We start from the raw sequence: 19,127 nt of genomic DNA on the forward strand, positions 1-19,127 counted from the left end.
TTTAGCAAAAAAATAATTTTAGTATAATTTAATTTGTGTTTGGATACTTTTATTTTAAAAGTATTTTTATTCAAATGATAGTTATTTGGATAATATTAATGAAAAGTATTATGTATAATTACTTAAATAAGTATTAAAATTAGAGTAATATTTATATCAAAATCAATATAAGTTACATATTACTTATACTCCAAATGTTCTTTCTATTATGCATCTTAAACTTTAATATTAGTAATTGAACACGTCATTGTTATTTTCAAACATATCCTATTAGTGTTGGATAACTTGAATCCACTAAGTAAATTTTATCTAATAAAGGATAGAATTATTGTGATGTAAATTGTAATATGTTAATAAAGTTGATTACTTCGTTACAAACATATCTAAATCATTTTATCTTGATTATAATATTTGTACATCAGGTAATTTAATATAATATTACCACTTAAATCTTAAATACCGGTTTAAATTGAGTTACCTATTAGGTTTAAGTATTACTATTTGGGAGAAAAAGCAAATATGAATAAATTGTGGTATTAGACGAAAAATGTTTTAATTATACTTTAGGCCTTAAGATTCAGAGTAATTGTGATTTTGATTTCCTAAATTTCAAGAATATCTTTTTCTTCAAAATTGAAAAAAATTTAAAATAAAAATATTGAAGAACTAAAAATCTCAAATGTTAAATGCTAAGTCTTAAACTTTAAAAAATAAAACGTAATCTATGAATCCGAAAAATTATATTTTATTCTCTCAAAAGAAAAACGATATGTTAAAAAATAGTTCTCATTATTCTTATAAAATATCCTATTAATTATTGTATAAAAAAATAAGTAGCATGTTTATTAAAATGTATAGTATGGTGTACAGTGAAGGATGTCACATTTACGTGAGTATTTGAGGAGATTTGGAGCTTCTGAATTAAGTTCAAAATATACGTGACCATAATTTCATTCCATTCTTATCAATTTTCACAACCATTTTCATACAATTGCAAAATTTATAAATCTTTAATCTCCACAACCATTTTATACAATATGCAAATTTTATAAATCTCATAGATATATAATATAACTTATTTAACTAAAATCACAAATCAATCGAATATAGAAATTTTAGAAAGAGACTAAAATTGAGTTACAATGTCATTTTTACTTGAGTGAAAAATTTCTAAACTATCATAAGAAAAAATATAAAAATTTACTCTATTTATTTAAATCATATTCAAAACTCAATTAATAAAAACTTTATCGAGTCAATAAATAAATCTATCAATAAAAGTGTTCATTTAATCAAACAAAAATCAAGGACATTCAAATTTAACCATTCAAAAAAATTCTCAACCAACCACAACTTTTACACAAAACTCAAAATACTTTTACATTCATATTATTTTTTTAAATATATAAATAATTTCTCTTATATATAATGTTTATCTTTAAAACGAATTCCAAAAATCCAAAATATTATGATCAAACAAGTTGAGATGATCACTCTCTCAACTGGCTTCAAATATTGATGAAAAAATATTACCAGAACAGAACAGAATCGCTAAAATAAATAATAGCTTATATCTTTTAAAAATCTGGTAAATCTGTTCAACATCTATTGTGGAGTATAATAATATTTTGAAAAAAGAAAATATAGAAACAAAATTTTAAAGATAAGTAGAAAAGAGAGATCAAGAATGATAGAGATTTGAAACTTTACAAAATCAAGCTTATAATTAGTGATCTAATAGTAAAGAAGTGAAGTCAAAATTAAACCTGCTTATAATTAATAATCTAATACTTAAACAGAGCAGGAAAAAAATTTCAAGTAATGTCTTTAGAATAAGTTCATACAATAAAAATAAAACATCTAAAAAAGTGGTTGAAAAATTGAAACGAATGATTTTTTATCTTATCTTATTAAATTAGTTTTGTGTATTAAGAGAAAGGTTAAGTATCTAAATAATAGAGGAAAAAGAAACAGAAATATCGGAAGGAAGAGAATGAATTAGGGGCGATACTGGTACATGCATTTTAATAACCACAATAAATCAAACGGCGAGGAACGACCCAAGAGAGAAAGCAATACTAGGGTGTGTCCACCATCAATTGTGAAAGAGAACGCAACGCAATAATCTAATCCTTCAACTCAGTGTTCTGTTTCACTGCGCTCACTTTTCCCTCTCTCTGTTCAGAGAGAGAGCGAAGCTAATAAGGTTAACAAAGGGAACCGCCACTACCGCCAGGTTTTTCGCTCTTCCAGTTTTTTGTTACAGTTCTTCTCACTCCAATAAACTAACCGCTTTTCGTTGCTAATTCTCTGTGCCGTTTGTTTCTTTTGATTCTTTCTGTCAAGTTGTTGCACGGACAAGATTCGAATGTTGCCTTTTCTGTTTTTTTTAATAGCACTACTTATAATGATAGTTTTATGTTGCATTTGGTGTTAATTTTATTTCATGCTCGGTGGTAAATGAAACTTGAATTTGCTTGAAGTTCATTCGGAGGTTCACTTGATAATTCTCTAGTGTTTTGTTTTTGTTATGCTGGTATGGTAATTATTTTTTTATCTTGCTCCTTCTCTCAGCTCGTCATAGTCTTGTTATTTTGTATGTTTAGTGGTTACATTCAGGATTTAACTTTGTTTGGTTATTAGTTTGCATTTGGTTGTAATTGATTCAGGATGGATTTTCATTGTGTTTGGAGTAGTTAAGAAATAGGTATCATTTGATTTAGAAATTGATTTCCATGTTGAGATCATTGTAAGAAGTAGTTGCCCTTGAATTGGTTTCCATAGTCAATCCTAGATAGTGGCGAGCAGACTCGGAAGTGGATGACTTTTTATTCTAATACTTTTTATGCGGATCAAATGTTTAAAACTTTAAGCATATAAATGCAAATAAATTAAGCAATTTACTCAAAATTCAAGAAACTTAAGGTTAGCAATGGAAAGTCATATGCCCTAAGGGCTTATCTGTGCGGTTTACAAGTCTCCCCGGATATGACAAGTCCTTAATAATAACAGTCAGGGCATCAGACGGCAAATTGTTAATGATAGTAAACCAAGTTCTTAGCATCTTCAGATAAGAAGAGGAAGAGAGTCGTTTTGGAAAGTATTGGTTAAGCAGAAAGAATAGTTGTGCATATAATCATCATACAAGGAAAAGAGAGTGGTTTCAAAATATATTGGTTAAGCCAAAAAAATTCATAGGTGTGTGTTTGGTTGAGAGGAAGAGGCCTTAACTACTGATCAGTGAGGAGGATAACAAGTCAGAATAAAACAAAAACGGTAGCTGGTGGCTGTAGCCAAAACAAAAGAAATGAAAAGGGGAACAAACAGAAAGAAGAGACCTGCAAGGTGCTGCCTGGGTTTGCCAGAGGACAAAGAGATGGAAGAGAAAGAGAAGAAAGGGAGTGGGCCTTCCACAAGTGTGTTTGTCAGAGGCTGAGTCACCACAAACCGGAGCCAGGGTTGCCGGAAATCAAGGCTGTGAGAGGATGGAGCGGGTCTATAGAGACCTTTTTGTTGAGGGTTTTTAATTTTCGAAAAGCCCTAGGTTGAGTGTAATTTGGCATGTGCAGCATCTTAGCTGCAAATTGATATGATAAACTTTCAATTCCCTTTTGTGATGATGATACTCTTTTATTCTGATCTTTTTCATAATGGTAAGGGGTGTCTAGGTTGTCTTTTATAAAGAGGAAGGAAATAGAAGGAGCCGAAATAGTTAGGTGGGAAAAGGAGAGAAGAGACTGAAAGAGAGAAAAACAACACAATCAATTTTGTGCATTTCAATTGTTACCAACAGATTTAAATCCCCCGGGAAATATAACTCCCAATTGATGCTACTAGGTTTGCATAAGAATTGATTTGATATTGATCAATAGCAGTGAACATCTTCTGAAGACAATTCAAGAAGGAGCCAATTCAACTTCTGTGGATGTACTAGTTCTTTATTGTATAAAAAAGTAATTCTGCTTTTTAATGTTACTTGCATTATGGCCAAAAGGTTTATCTATCATTACTTTAAGATTTTTTTTTTCCTCTTAATACATTATACTCGTAGTGCCATTTGGCAACTTGAACACCTGATCTAACCTTCCCCTCTAGCAACATTTAGAGGGTCTCTTACCATGCTAGGATATTAAAGTTCAGTCTGGAATTTTTTTCAGCTAGCAGAAGTTCAACAATAAAGGTCGATGGCAATAACACCTTTTAGTAGTACATCTGCTGCACAATGGGGAATTCATCCTCAGCTCTTAGTAAGATCCAGCATTACAGGCAAGGTTGCATCATCCAGCCACAAGTGAGTTCTATGATTGAATATTTGTTTTGTAGAATGGAAGAAGTAAAGTTGTTCCTTTAATAAGAATTTACGGGGCTTTCATTGCATGTAACAAATTAACTATAGGTCTGTGGTTTGCAGCCCCAAAAATCATTTTCATTATTCATATTGATGCACTTGTATTATCCCATTGGAAATAATATATTTCTATTTAATATTGTTTTCTCTATAACATCACTAAGATCAACTGGGATATAGTCATAAGTTAGATGTAATTTGTGATTTTGTTACTTTAATTGTCATTAACAGTAATTTTATTGTTTGCGTGTGGCTTGAATTGTCAGATACTAGGGAATCTTTCTATACTATCTGTTTGTAAGTATTGCTGGATTTATAGGGGGACAAAGCGAGAAAGTTCGAGAAACTATGCTTTCTTATTCTCCTTGAGTACATAGTTTATGCCAGACATCCATATATATAGACTATTAATAGACCTGGGGGCAACTTTTTACTTATTTAATACACGTCACAGTTATTATCTTGAATAGCAGCATAGTGGCTTGCTTTGTAAACTTGGGATGACTATTATTTTAATAATTTAATACAAAATAAATAGTCTATAGCACACATATTAACATTCAAAGACTAAAGAAAACCCTAAAGTTAAACAAATGCATAATAAAGAATAAGAGTGGCATTTGCACTTATACTCACCTTCAATCTTGTAGTAATAAGAAAATAGTAATGAAGTCAAAAAGTGAGAGATTATAGTGACATTAATAGAAAAAATAACAAATTAGATAAAAATAGTAGACTCTGACCTGGGAAGTTTAAAGGATGAATAGAAGAATGGAACACTGGGAAAAAGTCGTCCTGTAAAGTGTGAAGAAACAATGTTAAATACAGTAGTTTTTGTGTGTGGAATGGTCAAGGAAGGGTTTAAAATCCTACTATTGAAGGAAGAAATGCATTTGAAAATTGGAAAGAAATCACAATTTTTACCCTGCAAAAACTAACTGAATGCTCTTTCATCGGGTAAAAATGGGTTTTTGAAGCCTATATGATGATAACATTGCTATTTGAAACCTGCGGTATCTGAGGGTTGCTCCATTCTGCTACTCCGCAGTGCAATATTGACTAAATGACATTTTATCATGTGATACACGAATCCAATTTCCAACAGATAAATATTAAGTATACTCAATTTTCAGCTTTGATCATTGTGCTGGATTTTGTAATATGTTTAAGTCACCTTGCAGTGCTACCAGCAGGGTAACCTTCATGGCTGCATCAAGTTCAAGCTTTTTTTCTCGAGATTCCACACTACTCAATGTGGGTGCACCCCAAACTTTTAATCATCGCAAGGGATCAAGGTTGATTGTTAGAGCTGATGCAGTAAGTCTGAAATGCACCCTTGAGCAGCAATGAGTTCCTTTTGTGGATGTGCTTTAAATATATGATAGCACTTTTTGAAAGTATGTTTCTTATTCAAACTGTATAAAGCCCTTAGGCTGAAAACCTTTTATTTGTCAACATGCAGGATTATTATTCTGTCCTTGGGGTTTCAAGAAATGCTAGCAAATCTGAAATTAAGAGCGGTATTGTTCATTTGTTCCCTTATCCTCTACATGATAATATCTCCATTATTCAGCTCTGTAATGATCTGTTAATAACCTTTATTCTGGTAGCCATTTATTTGTAAGTAAAAATATTTATCACAGTAACTTTATTTTTTCACTATTAATGATTACCCACTATTTTATAATTCTTTCTTTTCTTTGACCTTTGAGAAATCAAAATACTTTTACTTATATGTGGGTGTATACACACACACATGCAATGTATGTATGTATGTATATATATATGTATATGTATATGTTTGTGTGTGTATAAAGAACGCAAGAAAAGTTCGTGGAAGGAAATCTAGAACATAAAACTGTCAAAGAAGTATACTAGAACCTACAATGGGGATTCAAGTAATGGCATTTAGATGCCAGGATTGATTAGTCTACTACCAAACAAGAGCCTATTACATTTTTTTATTAGATATGAGAGCTCTCTTTTTTTCAATGGACTTCTGTTCCTATTAATTCTAATTAAGCACAGGGTTACTTTTCCACACCAAAAATTTAAATTAGTTGGAATTGTTTACTCCTTGGTTTGCACTTCCGCATTTTACTGAGGAAGGAGGATTTTGTATAGAAGGGATATTGGCTATAAATGTGGTATAAAATTGTTAGGTAACCATCTATAGTGGTTTGTTATGATAGGTAGTTACCCAATAATTGGTTAAATATCTGAGTTAGTTAGGTTAGATAGTTTGAATAATAAATAATGTTGCTTATAAATAATAGAGATGGATAATCTTGCATTTGTGAGAGGAAAATCTTTTAACCAAGAATCTAGAAAGTGAGACTTATCATCCCTTTCACATATTTTCTTTGTAATATGGGATAGTTCTGCACTGAAAATACAAAATTATTGAACAGGAAACACCAATTATTTGGAAACGAAACACAATTAAAATATTGGTATGAATTGGAGTAGAGATCAATAGAACACAGTAATCTCCTATTAGTTAAACGTATTTTCTCTTTTGTCTTGTTCCACCTAACTCTGTAATTTAAATATCCATCATCCTTTCCGTCCATGTTTACTTCTGCTGTAGTGTTTACAAAGTTTGGATCTCATCTGTTCTCACTCTGCTTTATTTTCTGCTGACTGATCGTTTCTGTCCACCAGTTATTTTTATATGTCCATTTTCATCCATTTGTCCTTGTTTCATCTTCTTTCCTTGCGGCAGCACTTTTACCCCCACAAGATTGTTTGTCCATTTTAATCTTTCTGATTGAGAAGTTGTGATTAATGAGTTATTTGCTGGGTTGTGCATGTTGTACTGTGATTAGTGCCTAGTTTATCATAGAAATATCAAAGCTCTTGCTTTTTCACATTTCAGCATACCGGAAGCTTGCTCGGAATTATCATCCAGATGTCAACAAGTGAGTAGTTATTATTGTTACTGCTATTACTACTATTATTTTCTTATTTAATAGATTTGACTGTTTCTTTTTTCTGATTATGCCTTGCTGTTTCGCTTTACAACTCCCCCACCCCTCACCTCAATGCAATCGCTCCTGTCTTGTGAATTTCATTCACATAATATTTTTACTATTGGTTAATAATGCTTTCTATGAATTGCTTTATTTGTTCTATCTTGTTTTATGATAATTCATTGCATACTGAAAAAAAATGCTTATTCTTTTACTGTCATTTGCGTAGAGGTTTTATGTCAAGCAAAATGATGTTATTTGTTCAAATTCATGACTTTAGTAACTAATGAAATTAAAATGGTGCGTTTGGTATATGTATAAAAATTGAATGAGTTTTTGTTTGGGTAAGCTTACTAAAAAAAAAAGTGATTTAAAGATAATTAATTGTGTATAGAAAAAAAAGAGAAGCTTTTACATTGTTAATTACAAAAAAGGATACGAAGTTGTTTGGAACAAGGTTGAAGGGAGAAAAAATTTGTTGGGAAATTTGAGGATAATGTTTTTTACTTTTAATTTTTTAGACGTATGAAAACAACTTATTTTTCATTTTTTTAGTATTTCAGCTCATGTCCAAAACACCGGTTATTTTCAAACTACCTTTACTATATAAAAACAGCTGAAATGGAGAAAAATAAGCAATCCCAAATGTCAATTTTGCTAGGTGCATAGTTTTCTGGAGTAACCTGCATTCTGAATCATTTTTGTAAACATTGCGTTGCATATTGTTAAACTAGTATCTGTATTGTCTTGTGTTGCAGAGATCCTGGAGCTGACCAAAAGTTTAAAGAAATTAGCAACGCATATGAGGTAAAACTACAGATTATTGAACTCAGCTTGTCCCGATGCTTATGCCTAATAACAACTTGTCTACTGTGAATAATTTCCGTTACAGGTGTTATCAGATGATGAGAAACGATCCATATATGACAGATTTGGAGAGGCTGGACTTAAAGGTTCTGGAATGGGGATGGGGGTAAGTTACCTCTAATGATGTATAATTTAATTTGTTATTCCTGTTTCTCAACGAAGGATTTCTCTGTTATGCCAGGACTTCAGCAATCCATTTGATCTGTTCGAATCACTGTTTGAGGGCATGAATCGTGGTCCAGGTTCCAGAGGTTCTTGGAACGGTGCAATTGATGGTGAAGATGAGTATTACAGTCTTGTTTTGAACTTCAAAGAAGCAGTTTTTGGCATAGAAAAGGAGATAGAGATAAGCCGATTAGAGAGCTGCGGAACTTGCAATGGCTCAGGGGCTAAACCAGGGACTACACCAACCAGATGCAGCACTTGCGGAGGTCAAGGACGAGTTGTCTCTTCAACAAGAACTCCATTAGGTATCTTCCAGCAGTCAATGACATGCTCTTCATGCAATGGGAGTGGCGAAATTTCAACACCTTGCAATACATGTTCTGGGGATGGTCGGGTGAGGAAATCGAAGAGGATAAGTCTGAAGGTCCCAGCTGGTGTGGACTCTGGTAGTCGTCTAAGGGTCCGAAATGAGGGGAATTCTGGAAGGAGAGGTGGTTCCCCTGGCGACCTCTTCGTAGTTATTGAGGTTATCCCAGATCCTGTACTTAAACGAGATGACACCAACATTTTGTACACCTGCAAGGTTTCGTATATTGATGCAATCCTGGGGACTACAACTAAGGTTCCTACTGTAGACGGAATGGTGGACTTGAAAATCCCTGCTGGGACACAACCCAACACAACACTTGTTATGGCTAAGAAAGGTGTTCCCTTCCTTAATAAAAACAATATGAGGGGTGATCAGTTGGTTCGTGTGCAAGTTGAAATCCCTAAAAGACTCAGCAATGATGAGAGAAAGCTTATTGAGGAACTTTCTGATTTAAGCAAAGGCAAGACTACCACAGGTAGGAGATAGTATTTTGTAGGAAACTCTGTATCTATCTACATGATACTTTTTTATACTTCCGCGTATATTCTTTTTTTCACACAGATGCATCTTTCTTGTTTACACCTCTCTGAGAGGGATTAAATTATGTTGGAGGTTTTTTATTTGTCCTTAGAAACAGGCGGAGAAGAAGAGCACAGAAGAAATAAGAGATCTTTTTCTTTCGTTGGAACTTATTCTATTTCGGGGTGAGGTGGGGTTGATATTGAATTATGCTTTAGGTTCTGTCAGTTGTTATTTCGAAAATTTATATGGTCTGAGAGAAAAAAACTAAATAAAAATTTATTTATTTTCATATATTTTTTAAATTGTATACTCCTTATTTGCTAGGATGGAAATTGAGAACTGTGGCAAATGTATTATTAATCGTAGGTGGCAATAGATTTGACTCAGTTGGAACAAATCTGAATAGATAGTTGTTCTCCGCATAAAACCGTTCTTTACAGGATTGGATATTAAAAGTTGAATACTTTATTGTAGTTAAAATAATGTTAAACAATAATAAACAACTTAATGTTGAAGTTTTTCTTATTTATTGCAAATAAACAACAAAATATGCTGTGCAAAAATTAATTAAAGTAAAACAAGAAATAACATTTAGGTTTATAACCACCATGCAAGCCTATACCAATACAAGCAGAAAGGAAAGTGGACAAAGAAGTTGTCTGGTTGAAAATAAACAAACAAAAAGATTTATTTATTTATTATTAATAATTATTATTTATTACATTTTTTTAATTATTTATTATTACAATTTTATTACAAACAAATAAAGAAATAAGTGAGGCTCACTTTATAATCGGGTAATTAGATTAGGATCACCAGTTTAACATAATTTTTTTTAACAAAATTCATTTTAAATACAAGGCTACTTTAGTTATTCACTAAATATACTAATTAATTTCTTTTAACGTATCACATCATTATAAAATTTTCAGTATTTTTACTTTCTTTTTCTTTTAAAACAATTAAATTTTTTCAGTATCTTTCTCTCCCTATTTTTACCTTTCACATTTGCACCTATTCAGATAAATAACAATGTTAATCTTTTGCTAACAATATCCTTATTTTATTAGTTTTTTGTTTTTTCTGAAGCATTACTTTTTAAAGGAGTCTATTAACATGCACAGTTGGTTATACTTTTGTTTCATGTGTTTTAGTTTCGAAAATTTTAATTGCACAATTTCAGTAATCATACTTGGAAGGATTTTAAATTTGAGTGCGGCATTCCATTTTCCATCTGATAATTAACAAATACCAACAAACTTGTTTGACATGTTACTATATTATTGAGTTGACACCACAATAAATATAAGATTAAAAGTACAAAAGGGATAAAGGAAAATTATATGTATAACACTTATTATTTTCCCTTATTTTCACTTTACAACCTTTTTTCATAATAAATATTATATTTATCTAATACAAATAAATATAAAATAATAAATTTTAGGATTATTAAATAGAAATATAAAAAAGAGAGTATCAATAACATCATCCAAGTACAAATAATGTTTGTCATCTGAATAGCTAACTATTATTTTTTCATACAAACTCAGTTTTTTCTATAATCAACAACCAATGAATTCAAAATTTAAGGAAATATGTGATTCAAATTTAATCAATATTTTACAAACTTTATGATAAAATATAGTTTTCATACCAAAAGGGGTGGTGGCGCAGTTGGCTAGCGCGTAGGTCTCATAGCTTCTGAGTGATCCTGAGGTCGAGAGTTCGAGCCTCTCTCACCCCAAAAGCTTTTTCTTTTAAAAATTTGATAGAATTTTTTTTTATTGTTAAGAAAAAAAAATTAAAATGGGCATGGGTACAATGTTAACTTGGCTGTTTTATTTCTTCCTTGCTTGTTTTTATGTTGAAAACAAACTGATCCTAACCAAAATATATCAAATTTTCTAGCACTGGACGTGATGAATTGTCAAAAAATATATGTCAACCATTCCAAGTTAACGACAAGAACACATAAACAAATACATTATGATCTTTACCACATTTTGCAAAGAATTGTTGTCATATCTTAACTTACGTGTATACATCCGCTATGAAATATATGAAAAATGTCTGCTTTTATAGAGATACCAATTTTCAGCAGAAATGGTAACATTTACAAGCAAATCTTCTATTTAGCAGCTACTGCATTTTGAAGCAGTAATTCCAAATCTTTCAATCTGCATGATGGTTCACACAATTTTAGTAACTGATCATAAATGAACAAAACCTAATAATACCTTCAGCTGTTAGCAGCAACGTGGGACGGATTCAATAATTTCTTTCCAGAAAAAAGACACCTAATTTTAGTTCATTTTCATGTGTTGAATGACAAACTTCAATTTTCCAAAAAACAAAAATATATAAAAAGACAGTTAAAAATTGAACAAAATTAACTAAAGTCACATGACTTCTTCAGAAAAAAAGTCATTGAATCCGTTCTGCAGCATATCATCATACCTTACGTTACTCAAGTCAGGGTAGAGTGCTATGGCCTCCTTGAAATCCTACAATAGATCCAAAATAAAATACAGGTACATCATGATGCAGCAGGTTTAAATGGATAGTTATTTTCCTCCATGTTCAATATCAACTTAATTGCCATTTTGTTGTTCAACTTATTTGACTTAATTGCCTCACCTGATCTGCTGTGGAAGGTGTGTAGGTAACCACGCATGACATCCCTGCCTGTGTAGCTGCCTGCAATGGTTAATTTAGACCAGATGATATTTTCAGCATTTTGGCTAAATGTAATTGGCAAATTAAGGAACAAAACGAAGATTCTAAAGTTGAAATTCCATGTCTAAAAGCTCGTGTAGTGATATTTTTGAGTCTAATAACACAAGAAGACGATTCCTTAACCTTAGACTTTCTAACCTGACCTCATTTAGTTAATTTTCTTTTCTTTCTGTACTGCACACACCATACAATGAGATTGGTTAAATTTCAAGGATGTCGGAAATTGACACTAAAAGAAAATGTACCTGTAGTCCAATAACACTGTCCTCTACCACCAAGCAATCTTTGTCTGATATACCTAGCTTCTGCAATGCTCATGCAAATTATGCTCACTCTGTTAGTGCATAAAAGAAATTTTAGAGTTTCAGGTTTCAAAGGTCTTGATCATATATTATCATGTTAAAACCTTGGAAGCTGCCAGGTATATTGATGGGTCAGGTTTCTTTTCCTTCACATCATCACCTGAAAGATTAGAAGCACAGTGGATGCTGTCAACTAGGAAACCTTTTTCTGCACATACATATTAGGACTAACGTTATGAGAAAAAGCGTTATCCAATTTTCTTATAGGATGAAAAATGAACTTTGATGCAAATTAATTTGGAGTTTTGAAGCCTCAGCTGGCGCTGCAGCATGGTATAAGTTTTGTTTCATTATTCCTGATCAGGAAATAAAAGTCAGAAATGTTATATGATCAATTAAAGAAAGTATACCAGCAAGGAAGCAATCAAGGCCTTGAAAGCGTTCCTACAACAGAGAAAACAACTTGGTTGAATGCAAATTAATAACTAATTTTTTCTACCAATAGTGAGAGTATAAAGAAAAAGGTCTTACAATTCCTATAAGGTTTTCAAGACACAGAATAACTGAACTTTTAGTTGCTGCAGAGCAAACAGCTAGCTTTTTCCCCTGCAACAGAAATTGGGCAAACCATGACAGACTTGAAAGCTAACATCTCTCTAACCAACATAACATTAGTAAGAACAAAAATCAGATAATGAAAAGCAATAAATCAGTACAGTGCCAGAAAACAAAATAGGTTATCTTACTGCATCTTTGGCCTCATCCATCAATCTCAGAACTCCAGGTCTGGGTTTTACCTGTGTCAAAATGTACAAGTATTCAGTAGTAGCTTACCAACAACAACACAAATACCAATTCCACAGTTCAGGAAATTAACACAAGTCCACTCACAGTTCCAGACTTGATTATTTCTTTGTATCTCTCAGTCTTCCAATCCTACATAACAGCAGCGAAATGACCGTTCGTTAGCAATAAAACTAACTTGTTGAAAGGGTCTTTCACTAACAACCATGTCATGAAGCAATGTGACACAAAGAGAGACAAGTAATAAAAAGTAAGAAAAAAAAAAAAAACAAACAAACACCTGAAGAGTGTCAATCAACTTGGCACGATCCTCGTCACTAGTCGGAGGCGTCTCGAACAACGTGGACGAAGGCCACCCGTGTTCCTTAAAGTACCTTAAAATCCCCGAAACGGTATAATTAATGAGTGAAGAAGCATCGAAAAGGAATAAGAAAGAAAAAAGAAAAGAAAAAGAACCATCGCATTTTGGGTTTGCCTCCACCAATGAGGTTCTGGAGTTCGTCGTAGAATTGGACGTCCCAGTTGAGAGGGCCCGGAGAAGAAGAAGAGGGGCAGCGAACGTTGAAGTGAACAAAGGCATCGTTGTAGGCCTGGCGATGCAGGTGCTCAGACTCGAGGATGACGCCGTCGCAGTCGAAGATGAGAGCCTGAAGCGAACGTGAAGAAGACGAAGCGGAAGCAGAAGCAGAGACGGAGAAAGCGCGGTTGTTGGAAGAGAAAAAGTTGATTCTGGGATATGAAAAAGCGTGTTTGGTTATGGGGAAAGAAGAGTAGGAGGTGGTGGTGGTGGCAGTGAGAGTGAGTGCGAGAGTAGAAGAAGCCATGTGAAGAAGTGGTGTCCCTCACTCATCACATCCATCGTTCTAATATATTTTGTGTGGCTCTCTGTGAACTGCCATTCTTCAAAATTTCTACTCTCTTTTCTTTCTTACAATTGCTCCGTGTTATATTTCATATTAGTTATCGTTATATATGGATTATGTATGATACAGTAATCGAGTGATTATGGTTTATACGTTTATACCACATTAATCTTATACATATAAGACATTAAAATTTTATCATGTTGTTATGGATTTTTATTTTTGTATAGTGTTTAATTTTGTCTATTCTGTGAGACTTTTTATCTCACATTTGGACTTTTTCCAACAATCTTTACTCAAGGATGAGTCCCTTGTTTTTTTTATGTTTTTCATATGATATATTTCCTTTCATGTATATTGTGATCTCTTTTTGGAAAATTTTGAGTCAATTTAATCTTTCGTCTTTATAAATGTATGAATTTAGTCCTTTAAACCAATTTTTTTCAAATTTATTTCTCCTTTATAAATGTTTTCTAAATTTTTTCAAACACATTTTTAAGCTAATATTGAAGCAAAAATGTTTCAAACGGTGTAAACAATCTAGAACACTATAATAAAATGTTGTTAAAAAGATTAAATCCATGAGGGACTAAATTGATTAAAAAATTTCAAAATAGACTAATTTCAATTTCTATCAAAGATCAAAAGAAAAAAAAACATATTTAACCTTATTCTAAAAATAAATGATTATAATTCTCTCAAACTAATTACATTTTAAACTAATATTTGAACTGAAAATTATTACACACTACAAATAATTTAATTAATAGTCTGAAATATAATTTAACACTTACAAAATATTTAACATAATTAGAATATAAAGAATACATTTATTATTTTTCAATGTTGATGATAAAGTTTTATCAAATTCAATTAAAAAAATCTTAATTTCATCTTAAAAGTTTAAGAACTAAAAATAAAATTGTAAAAAAAAAAAAAAACTTATTAAGGATCGAGAGAAGAATATAATATATTTATCGACAAAAATCCTTATTGACAATTTATTTCTGATCAGAAGTTCAGATAATAATAATGTTACATATTTCTGACTTATGGAAGTATACAAACATTTCCCTCTTTATGCAAATAACCCAAAATAGAAGCAAATCTATGACTACTGCACACAACAAGTTACATCCATTCTCCAAGTTTCACCACTTCATGAATCATTTTGCAAGATCTTACCCGATTCCTCATCAACTTTCTTCTCCATTTTCCTCTCCTTGCAATCATAGAAGTAAATCATAGACGACACCCATTTCAATGTATTCACCACAGTGAGGACCCCAATCTGCACAAATATCCCATACCCTCTTTTGTAGCATTCAAGGGACACACACGACAACCTTAAACAAACTCCCAACGCAAAGAAAACAAACATCAAAACTAATCCTCTCTTCTGATTCCCTCTGCTCAAGAAATACGAAACTCGTATAGCCCCAACACCATATATACCCTCCACAACCGATATCACAAAACTCATATTCCAAATACCACTCCATTCCAAATACGCCATCAACACCTTTGTAAAAGCTACAAAGCAAATCACTGTAAAAAATATGTAATACCCAAAATCCCTGAACAGCATATAACAGTTACTTAGTATCCATGGGAATGCAATCAAGAAACAGGTCGACCAAAACACCACGTACAATGAAGTGATCAACGTGCCTTTCATTATTGACATGTCAATGGAACTTTTAAACATATCCTTCAGAGTTATATAACTCTCTTCTGACTTCAGCTTTGAAGCCGAATCCATAGTTATAACCGCAGAGCAGAGCTCTAGAACATGAAGAGGCACCAAGTAAATGAATCCAAGTTGAATCAAAACAGGTAAATAATCATTCCTAAAACTTTTACGAGGTGGGTCTATGTAGGAATAGCCACTTTCAGATAGATACACATACGCATAATTTGGTTCGAAAAAGGGTAGGAGTGATATAATTTGTGGGGCCTCAACCATGATTTTCTGGAACGAGATTTCAAAGTAAACCATAAGAAGAAAGAAAGGCAGGGAAGTGAGAGAGGTGAAGATGATGAAGTTGATGTTTGTGACATAGAATGTTACAGCTTCGTTGAGGATATCCAACACTCCCAGATTCTGCTTAACTTCTTCTCTCTCACTCTCCATGTTCGACACTGACTTCAATTCTGATTGGATCTTCTCGTTATAAACAGATATTTTCACTTCATTATACTTTCGTGGAAATACACAGTTTCTCTTTCAGAAGACTTTGACTTTGAATAATCGTTTCCTTATTAAAATGAAAAGACCAACTCCTTTGCCAGCCATTCTTTATCGGTGCCTAACGTTTTATGGCTCCAAATATTCGAGGGCAAGTTGTTTATGTCAGAGGTTTTTGCCATATATTTACTTTATACTTAGTTTTTAATTTCTTTTTTAAGAGAAGAAATGTTTGTTTATAGTCATAAATTTGAAAATCAAATTGTATAACTTAATTAAAACATGTTTTTTTTTTTTTTAGTTAACTTGCTCTCTTTATAGTCGACTGTTTTAAGTTTTGCTGATAAAAGAAAAAGTCAACTATTTTGAGACTCAACCAACTATTTTGGAAACTTTCCCACATTGGATTAAGCTCAGTTGGACCTAAAATGATTACTTTTTTTTTTTTTATGGATAAAGCATTGGATATTAAAGTTTTAATGAATGTACATCATGTAAAAATTGGAAAAAGAATTAGGAGGATTAGTGAATGAATTAGTATGACATTTGTAGTTTTTTTAATATATTATCGGTTGTATGAAACTCTTAGTTTTTAAGCTTTGAAAAGATCATTGTTTAAAACCGAGCTACGTCATATTTTCTTGTTAGTTGATTTCAAAGATAAATTTTAGTAGGAAACTTCAATGTTACATATGATCAACATCTTAAACTGTACAAAAAAATCGCCGAGGAATCAACCTTTTTCGTAGTTTCCCACCATATATGATTAAATCAAATTGAAATGAATAATAAAATTTATTTTCTTACTCATATTTCGAGTTAATAATGTGAAGTATCGAGTTCATATTTTTGGAATTCAACCTGCCCCTCAAAAGAAGTTGTTCACACAAATTAAGTTAATTAAGTTCAAACGGTTTAAATCAAATAGGATTAAATATGTTTTAGATATTTCAACTTTTAGTAAAAATTGAAGTTATTTAATGAAAACTTTGAACCAATCTAGTTTTTCAACTCTATAAATGCGTAAAATTAATCATTTTAACCAAATTTAATTAAATTTATTTGTCGTTTTAAACACATTTCACTATAGTATTTTAGTTGGTTACACTCACTTCAATATTAGTTGAGAAACATATTTGAAATGTCAAATAAATTTGAAAAAACTAAATTTTGATTCAAATGACTAAATTCGTGTATTTTTAAAGATAATAGACTAAATTAGTTCAAAATTTATAAGAAAAACTAGTTCTAATTTTCACTCAGAGTTGAAAAAACTGAAGGACAAAAAACATATTAAATCCAACTAGATAAATCATGTGTTAATTGTGCTATGTCTGGGCCAAATTGAATTATTTTGTCAAAGAACAAAAGCATAGAAACTACTATATTACATGGATTCTTGGAGTTAAAAAAAAAAAATATTACTACTCCGTTAATTTATGGGTCTTTTAGTAATTAAAATTAATTGAAACAAGTATTAGAGTTTCGAATTCCTTTATGATTCAACTTCTTTTAACATATCATTTTAGGTATAAAAACTTATGAGAGTGTTAATGATGTGTTTCATTAATAAATATAATTTCATAATAAAATATTAGTGTAACAAGAAATATATTTCTTTAATATACAACATTTCTAGTTTTATAATAGACATTTTGTCATAAATTTATGATTATTTTTTTATAAATTAGATATTTGTAAATATATTACTTGAAAGTAGAAAACAGAGACACATGTATACAAAGTAAATAATTCAAAATAAAATACTTGAAGTAGATAAATTGTAAACAATACTAAAGTATTTAAAATAAATTATTTTAAAGTAAATACAATAATTAAATAAAATATCTTAATGTAAATAATTGAGAGCATTATGATAATTCCTTTATAAACAAGTGTTATGATAAAATTTAAATATATATTTATATGTTGTAACTGTTATAACATAAAAATATATATTTCAAATAAGGTCATATTATATATAATTATAAACTTTGACATAGGACGACTCCAAAGTCAAATAATTATAAAATTATATATTTATAAGTACAAATTTTGAATGTTTACAAAATTATAATGTTTTCTAAATATCTTTATGACATATAGTTTTAGTTTTTAATCTCAAAGATAACAGTATGAACTTCGAAATTTTAGAATTTGTTGACATTTTATACATTCAGAAATATTGCAATAACGTGAGTGTTAGTGGGTGGAATATGGTATTGGAAATTTTGGCTTAAAATGGATTAGTACATAAAATAAAATTCCATAATCATATATTCAATTCCACTATTAATTGGTAGTTTGGGAAGGTAAGAACTCTTTATGATGAAGTATATCCATCTGTGGTTAAAATATTATTACTATTATGTTAATTTTTAATTAATAAATTTATGTGAGTTTTCTGTTTAATAACTTGTTTTAGCTAATTTTTCCCAATAAAAAATCGTATCCATGATTATTTAATTTAAAAGCTTGAGAATAAATGAGAAATTTAATATAAATTATAATCTATCCATCATTTGCTTTTGTTCCAGATTTTTCCTATCATTAAATTTTGAATAATATATATATATATATATATATATATATATATATATATATATATATATATATATATATATATATATATATATATCAAAATGTCTAATCATGCCATAATTAAGAGACATGGATAATTTGTGACATTTTTATGTGACTTGAAATGGATCTACAGCATATTTAACTTTTGTATTATTTTAAAAGATGTATCCAAAGAAGTTAATATTTCTTAATGGAACATGTAAACTTTTCAGTTGCATCAAAATTAAACTTAAATTATTTTTATACATTTACATATGATTAAGAATGAATTTAGATAACTAATTCATTATGCTTGAAATAATCATTAGTTTAACAACAATTTTGACACAATATTAAAAAAAAAATCATTAATCTTAATTACTTTTAGAAGATACTAATTTGTTAAAAAAATGTTCATACAATAA

The 19,127-nt window shown here is 30.8% G+C and overlaps 3 protein-coding genes and 1 non-coding gene across 5 annotated transcripts; 2 read left to right on the top strand and 2 right to left on the bottom strand.

The window, feature by feature from the left end:
- The first annotated feature begins 2,040 nt into the window (after positions 1–2,040).
- LOC114178549 (chaperone protein dnaJ A6, chloroplastic-like) lies at positions 2,041–9,410 on the top strand. 2 transcript variants are annotated; one of them, XM_028064527.2, is made up of 8 exons: positions 2,041–2,236; positions 4,158–4,291; positions 5,530–5,665; positions 5,811–5,868; positions 7,227–7,269; positions 8,079–8,127; positions 8,213–8,293; positions 8,369–9,410. In XM_028064527.2, exons 2-8 carry the CDS (start codon positions 4,185–4,187, stop codon positions 9,206–9,208), a joined length of 1,314 nt encoding a protein of 437 aa, XP_027920328.1. In that variant the 5' UTR covers positions 2,041–2,236; positions 4,158–4,184; the 3' UTR covers positions 9,209–9,410. The 2 variants fall into 2 exon arrangements, with proteins under 2 accessions (XP_027920328.1, XP_027920329.1); XM_028064528.2 differs by having other exon boundaries at positions 5,542–5,665.
- Positions 9,411–10,906: 1,496 nt separating this feature from the next.
- TRNAM-CAU (transfer RNA methionine (anticodon CAU)) lies at positions 10,907–10,991 on the top strand. Its single transcript is given in 2 exon segments — positions 10,907–10,944; positions 10,956–10,991. It is a non-coding gene; the product is annotated as a tRNA-Met (tRNA).
- Positions 10,992–11,219: 228 nt separating this feature from the next.
- Positions 11,220–13,999, bottom strand: LOC114177244 (Haloacid dehalogenase-like hydrolase (HAD) superfamily protein). Its single transcript, XM_028062517.2, has 11 exons — positions 13,546–13,999; positions 13,370–13,463; positions 13,177–13,221; positions 13,032–13,082; positions 12,817–12,891; positions 12,696–12,729; positions 12,390–12,445; positions 12,229–12,288; positions 11,885–11,944; positions 11,705–11,751; positions 11,220–11,424 (listed from the first exon to the last, which is right to left on the bottom strand). Exons 1-11 carry the CDS (start codon positions 13,911–13,913, stop codon positions 11,376–11,378), a joined length of 939 nt encoding a protein of 312 aa, XP_027918318.1. The 5' UTR covers positions 13,914–13,999; the 3' UTR covers positions 11,220–11,375.
- Positions 14,000–14,904: 905 nt separating this feature from the next.
- On the bottom strand, positions 14,905–16,158 carry LOC114176913 (uncharacterized). Its single transcript, XM_028062114.2, has one exon. The coding sequence runs from the start codon at positions 16,084–16,086 to the stop codon at positions 15,112–15,114; it is 975 nt and encodes a 324-aa protein (XP_027917915.1). The 5' UTR covers positions 16,087–16,158; the 3' UTR covers positions 14,905–15,111.
- Between the last annotated feature and the right edge of the window lie 2,969 nt (positions 16,159–19,127).

Source organism: Vigna unguiculata, chromosome 3 (genome assembly GCF_037176805.1).
Source record: "Vigna unguiculata cultivar grain cowpea cultivar isolate G323 ecotype 2 chromosome 3, ASM3717680v1, whole genome shotgun sequence".
NCBI classification, from domain to species: domain Eukaryota; kingdom Viridiplantae; phylum Streptophyta; class Magnoliopsida; order Fabales; family Fabaceae; genus Vigna; species Vigna unguiculata.